The sequence below is a fragment of the Pantherophis guttatus genome, chromosome 1 (assembly GCF_059756535.1).
Source record: "Pantherophis guttatus breed Tessera chromosome 1, ASM5975653v1, whole genome shotgun sequence".
Classification (NCBI taxonomy): Eukaryota; Metazoa; Chordata; class Lepidosauria; order Squamata; family Colubridae; genus Pantherophis; species Pantherophis guttatus.
In genome coordinates, this window is record NC_142063.1 from 21,589,424 (window position 1) to 21,595,920 (window position 6,497).

Sequence of the window (6,497 nt, forward strand, 5' to 3'; positions counted from 1 at the left end):
TTTAGTCTAGTGGTTAAGGTGCTGGCCTTGAAACCAAGAGACACGAGTTCTAGCCCATCTTAGGTGATTATGGGCCAATCAATCTTTCTCTGCCCAGCCCACCTCACAAGGTGGTTGTTGTGAGGAAAATAGGAAGAAGGAATAATAAGTATGTTTGCTGGCTTGAGTTACTTATAAAATTTATAAAGGCAGGATAAAAATCTGATAAGATTAGGCAGCCACTTCGTGCTTTCACCTGCCATCTAGATATTCAGGTTATTGTAGTCCAGATTTAGTACCTCTAGCATTCAATGGGCACTGAGAGAACCATTGTGTGAACAAGCAAACTGTCAGCCATTTTGTCACCGGGTTTTCAAAATTCCCAATGTGATCCTAAAGGATTGGGGACAAAGGATTGTCTTGGCATCTGCTGTATTGATGAATCCTATTGACCTTCAAGATTTAAAAATATAGACATCTCTTGCTCCAGAAGTTCCTGAGGCATTCATGCTTCAGTAGCCGCAAAAGCACAGGGAGCACCAGATACTTTTCAAGAACCAATTTAAATTAGGACAATTCCAACGAACCTTTGACTCTTAGTTTGGTTTTGATGACCACTCCTGGTAGCCAAGGGTAGAGATATCAAAAAATTCAAAATGGAGTTCACAATTGCAGTGTTCGTTTTTGAGCCTTCCTCCAACAATGCCTGTCTTTTATTACTTATGTAGTTGTTTGATTGAATATTGCAACACTGTGTTTGGTCTGGTGGTTAAGGCACCAGACTAAAAAGTAAGGGAACATGAGTTCAAGTTCCATCTTATTTATTGTTTATTTATTGGTTCGATTTATATGCTGCCCTTCTCCGGAGACTCAGGGTGGCTTACAAGACGTTAAGCAATAGCCTTCATACTTTTGTATATACCTGCTTAGTAGGGCTTTTGCCCCCCCCAAGCGATGTTCTTTTTTTATACAAAGTCAGTTTATTGCCCCCACAATCCGGGTCCTCATTTTACCTACCTCGAAAGGATGGAAGCTGAGTCAACCTTGAGCCTGGTGAGATTTGAACTTGCAGTAATTGCAGGCAGCTGGTGGTAGTTAACAGCACTTTAGTCTGCTGCGCCACCAAGGCTCTTGACCAAGAAAACCACCCAACAACAAAAATTCCAATCCTAATTTTGGTCGTCCAAAATGATCCTTTTGGGTCATCCACCAATGAACACCCCCACCCCCGCCAAATATTTTATCTTGTTTTGTTTGTACTTTGCTTTTATTTTTAATGTTTGTTTGCAATTGGGTCAGGGACCATAATAAAAATTTCACTGTGCGTAGCCTGGAGCATACTGACTGGAGAAATGCTAAATATAAATTTGTGAAACAAAATAACAAGAAGGGCGGGCGGTGGGGGAATATCTGGAGCAACAGAGGAAGGATGTTACATGTCAAAGGGCACCAAGAATGGATGTGGGTTAAGGCCGTACAGCAACCTTTTCCCTTTCTGCCCTTCTCAACATGCTGGCTAGGAATTACAATAGTCCAGGGTTGTCACTGTGGAGAAAATAAGAGGAAGTAGTATTGGGTGTGTTCACAGCCTTGAATTATTTATAAAAATAATAAAAAATGGGATTAAAAATAAATAAATGGTTAAACCAAAAGGCACTGTTCATAGAAAGTTGTGGTGGGAATAATTATGTTTGTGTACTAATACTGCCCAATTTATGGCATGCTATGGAGCACCAATCTATCTTCTTGGGGTCTCATGAAATAATTAATATATATAAGCCACCCCAATCCAAATGAACTTTGGGTGACATACATTTTTTGTTTGCCGAGTCTCTCTCTTTGGCATTCTGGTGACTCAAGTATATTTTGGGACCTTACATTTGCTTAACTCAAATAACTCAAAGTGGGAAACATGTCCAACACACCTTCCTCCTCTTTTCCCCACAACAACCCTGTGAGGTGAATTGGGCTGAGAGAGAGATAGACTGGCCCAGTCACCCAGCCAGCTTTCTTGGCCAAGGAGGAACTTGAACTCATGTTCCCTTCCTGCGACAGTCATAAGTGTGAGGACCGGTCATAAATCACTTTTTTTCCAGCCATCTTAAACTTTGAACATCACTAAACCAATGGCCCCAAGTCAGAGACTCCCTGTAACAAAATGCAGCTACTCAAAGGAAACTGAATCATACTGATCTGAGAACCGTACATTAAAAAAAAAAAAAAGACCAGGAGTTATAAGGGCAAAAAAAAAAAAAAAACACCCTCATACGCAAAAAAGGGGAGAATCAGCACTCGTGATATGAATAAATGTTAGCAGTTCAAACATCCCAAGAGAGAGACTATGCTTTCGGCGGTTAACTCTTTCCTGTTTCTCGCGGTTATGAGTTTCGGTTTGCAAGCCTCTCCAGCCAGGGAACCTTCCCCATCCCCCCTTTTCCTTTCTCTTCCTCCGTTCGTGCAGCTGCAAGAAAGCCGATCTGCACCGAGCTTGCAAAATTCACTTTCCAACCGAGGAGCAGAATCACCGCACGAGCTCCTCCTCCTTCCCCCCCACCTCGAAGCAAGCGCCGCGTGCGTGGCCGGCCTCACGATGACATCAGCCCAAGAGGCCGCGCGCTGTTGTATGCAGTTTACGGAGCCGGTCGCCTCGGAGACGGGACCTGCCAGGAGAGACGGAGAAAAAAAAAACGAATGAAAAGAAAAGAGGAGGGGGAAGGGAGGGAGGGAGGAGGAGGAGGCTGCTGGACGCAGTTCCACATAGGCCCCGCCCCTCCATGCAAAACAGCTATCCCAGACGTCATCTGCAGCCAATGGGAGGCGGGTACGGTGAGCTCATCGGGCCGGCGGAAGGTATAAAGCGACCTCCCCGAGGAAGGCGAGCGCCTTGAACGCGCGCGGGGAGGAAGGTGGCGAGGTTCGGCTCTCGGTGGCGTCGTCGTCTAACAAAGCGGCTGTCCGGGAAGAAGCCCGACGCTCCTCCTCCTCACGTCGGGCGCGCAACTGGGGGCCCTCCCCCGTCCCACATTCCCGAGCGCTCCGCTGCGGAGACCCATAGGCGGCTACCTCCCCTCCGCGGCCTGCGGGGGGGAAGAGGATGGAAATACCTTTCTACCATGACGATGTGTTGATCGCTCTGGCAGCCTCGACGACAGCGCCTTCCTCTCGGAGCAGCAACTTCCAGCAGCCTTTTTTCGACGGCACCATGATGAAAAAAGACGGCTTGGCCTTGGCCCTGAGCGATCAGGTGGTGTCTGGCTTGAAGGCGCCCTCCGGCCATGCCGCCCCTTCCGCGCAGCAGCAGCAGCAGCAGCAGCAACCGCCGCCGCCGCCGCCAGGGGAAAACCAGACGCTTCTGACTTCCCCGGATCTGGGCCTTCTTAAGTTGGCCTCGCCGGAGCTGGAGCGCCTGATCATCCAGTCGAACGGCTTAGTGACGACGACGCCGACCAGCGGCGGCACCCAGTTCCACTTTCCCAAAGGCGGCGGCGGAGGCGCCCCCGACGAGCAGGAATTTGCTGCCGGCTTTGTGAAAGCCTTGGAGGACCTGCACAACCAGAACCAGCTGGGGAGCGCGGGCCCGGTCGGCGGGGAGCTGCCGCCAACAGCCAGCCTGGCCCAGCAGCAGCAGCAACAACAGCAGCAGCAGCCGCCCGTCGAGCCTCCGGTGTACGCCAACCTGAGCACGTTCTCCGGCGCGGCCGCCTTTTCGTCCGAGGCGGCTTACCAGGGGCACCCTCGGCTGCAGCCGCCGCTCAAGGACGAGCCTCAGATCGTGCCCGAGGTGGCGAGCTTCGGCGACAGCCCGCCTCTGTCGCCCATCGACATGGACACGCAGGAGCGCATCAAGGCAGAGCGCAAGCGGCTGCGCAACCGCATCGCGGCCTCCAAGTGTCGGCGGCGGAAGCTGGAGCGCATCTCCCGCCTGGAAGAAAAAGTCAAGAGCCTCAAGAACCAGAACACCGAACTGGCCTCGACGGCCAACCTCCTCCGGGAGCAGGTGGCGCAGCTCAAGCAGAAAGTGCTCAGCCACGTCAACAGCGGCTGCCAGCTCCTACCGCAGCAGCAGCAGCAGCAGCCCCACCAGGTCCCGGCCTACTGAAGGGCCCCTCGGCAGGGAAAGGAGTGCGCTCGCCCCTCGGGGACCCGCCAGAGGGAGGCACCCCCGTCCTCCGGCAGGCGCTCTCTCCGCGCTGGGGAGGCCCGTAGCGAACCGAGGAGACGCGTGGGAAACCCCCGCGCCCTTCCGCTTCCAACCCCACGAAGTGCAACCTGCGAACTGCCGCTTCGAGGAGGATGGCTCGGTGCCTCTCGCGGGCTCTCTCTCTCTCTCTCCCACCCCCCACCCCCCTCCGGCACTCTCACATTGGACAGGAACTTCATACGAGTTCGAGGGAAGGGGAAACAAGGACGGTCGGGGAAGCCTTTTCATGGCTCTCCCAAGCTGGGTGCAACAGCGTATGGACGCAGCCGTCGAATTTTGCTCCTGGGACTTCCTGGGCTACAAAGGGAAGAAAGAATCGGGGTCTGAAAGGGGGCGGGGCATCGCTAGTCTTGTGCCTTTGAACTCTGGATAGCCTTCCTTTATGGGATTTTTTTTATTTTATTTTATTTTTAAGTGACAGGATCTCCGAGGCGGAGTGGTTGGAGAGCCTAGACTGGCTCCTCCCAAGCTAGCCACAGATCTCAGTCCTTGGGATTTGCCATAGACTTTGGACTGAACTTTGCCCAGACAGGCTTAGTTCTCTTTCCTCTTCCCATGGCAGCATTTCCTTTTTCTCCCTTACCATATTTATGTTAATATTGGCTCCTGCTCAATTTCTTGTTTTGAAGAGGGGGATTCTGATGTCCCTTCTCTTCTTCTTCTTCTTTTTTTTTCTCTCCCTCTCTTGATATATCATCACATTCCACAGTGCAGTAAAATCCTGTGCAGGAGATGAAAAAAAAAATGTCTTGCCTGTTTTTTGGGGGATGGGTGGGGTTCACTTTGGGCTCTGACTCCTTTGAGGCAGCTGATCCCCAAAATGTGTGTTGTGAGTGCCCTCTGGTGCATGTCTGAGGAACGGGGAGCTGTTTTGGGCAGGTTTTTCTCAGCTTGTGTTGAAATTCTGGTAGACTAGGAATTTTGGGATTAATAGTCCCAATTGATCTGGAGGATACAGGGTTTGCTGGGGGGAGGGGGGGCATTCATGGCTACTTTGTGTTGGTTACTCACAGGGTTTAGTCATTTATAATCTTGTAAACACGCCCATCATTCCAACTTACTTGTTTCTAAATTAATTCAGAGTATCTTTTAACTTACTTTAATGTTTGGGGAGGTGTGGGAGGTTAGCTGCTGAAAAAAAGGTCAAAGGAAAGTTAGATTTCCCAGAGGTTTTTAGCAGAATATGATATCTTAAGTGAAAACAGCAGCATCGGCTCTCATGATGATGAGGAATGAAAGTTCCCAGAAACCCACCAGCAAGGCCAATTAGGGAAGCCGAGTGCTTTAATTCAGCAATGTTGGAGAGCCACAGTTCCCAGCTTGTATATTCCCTGCTGTAGATGGCCTTCCAAAATAAAATTGGAGAGGTGCTATTTTGTTTAATTTGATATTTTAAAAATATCTGTTTAAAAATTAGTAGCTCTCCAGATGTTGCTAGATTTCAGTTCTTTGTCATAAAATATGACAGAAGGTGACTTACAATAAGGACTTGTATTCCAGGTTCTTAGCTCAATGTATCCATTAGAAGAGAATGAGTGATTCCATCAGTTCTGCATTGGGAATAGCCAAAACTATGGCAACTGCCTGTCTTTCAGCATTCAGCTTGTCAGAGAAATGGCTGTTGAAAAGGGACGTTAATGAATAGTTATGAAAAACATCTAAATATTTTGCCTTGTTCTGAAAGGTAGTTAAAATATTTGAAGAGAATCTGAGATCGCACTTAAGCCAATCTAGGCAGCATTTCTCTTTCATGTGGTGGCGCATGAAATACATTAAGGAAGACTACAAGTAAAAAAAGGTTCAAGGCGACTTTTTTCCATTCTTGCTCACATGCACTTGGTGCTGAGAGGTAGACTATTGTGCTTGAAGGAACAACCAGACCTCATTGCTGGTAGCTATTGACATTTCTGTCCTCTAGGCCAGAAGTCCCAAACCCCCCCTCCTCTGTCAGTGGACTAGCACCGGGCCACAGCATGCCAGAAACTGGGCTGCGCAAGTGAGTGATGCCCCATCCGTGGGATGCAGGCAGCATGCAAAATCATGCTCCCTTTTCCGGTCCGCAAAAAAAATCTCTCCGCAGAACAGTTGTTAAAGAAATCTGGCTTCTCCCATTGACTTTGGTAGTCCAAATGCAAATGATGGTTACACGACCCTGGGATGCTGTAACCATCGTAAATACATGCCCTTTGCCAAGCAACCGGATTTTGATCACGTGACTGGAGGTATTGTTGATGGTTGTAAGTATGAGAGCCAGTCATAAGTCACTTTTCGGTGCTGTTGTAATTTTGAACAGTTGCTAAATGAATTGGTTGCAAGT

General features: G+C 49.2%; 1 protein-coding gene across 1 annotated transcript; it reads left to right on the forward strand.

Annotated features, from left to right (window-relative positions):
• The first annotated feature begins 805 nt into the window (after nt 1-805).
• JUND (JunD proto-oncogene, AP-1 transcription factor subunit) lies at nt 806-4,925 on the forward strand. The gene has a single exon (XM_034437627.3). It carries the CDS (start codon nt 3,074-3,076, stop codon nt 4,076-4,078), a length of 1,005 nt encoding a protein of 334 aa, XP_034293518.1. The 5' UTR covers nt 806-3,073; the 3' UTR covers nt 4,079-4,925.
• The last annotated feature ends 1,572 nt before the right edge of the window (nt 4,926-6,497 follow it).

Bases quoted from the DNA above. Each gene is read 5' to 3' on its own strand.
- JUND (XM_034437627.3), top strand. From the start codon at position 3,074: ATGGAAATACCTTTCTACCATGACGATGTGTTGATCGCTCTGGCAGCC.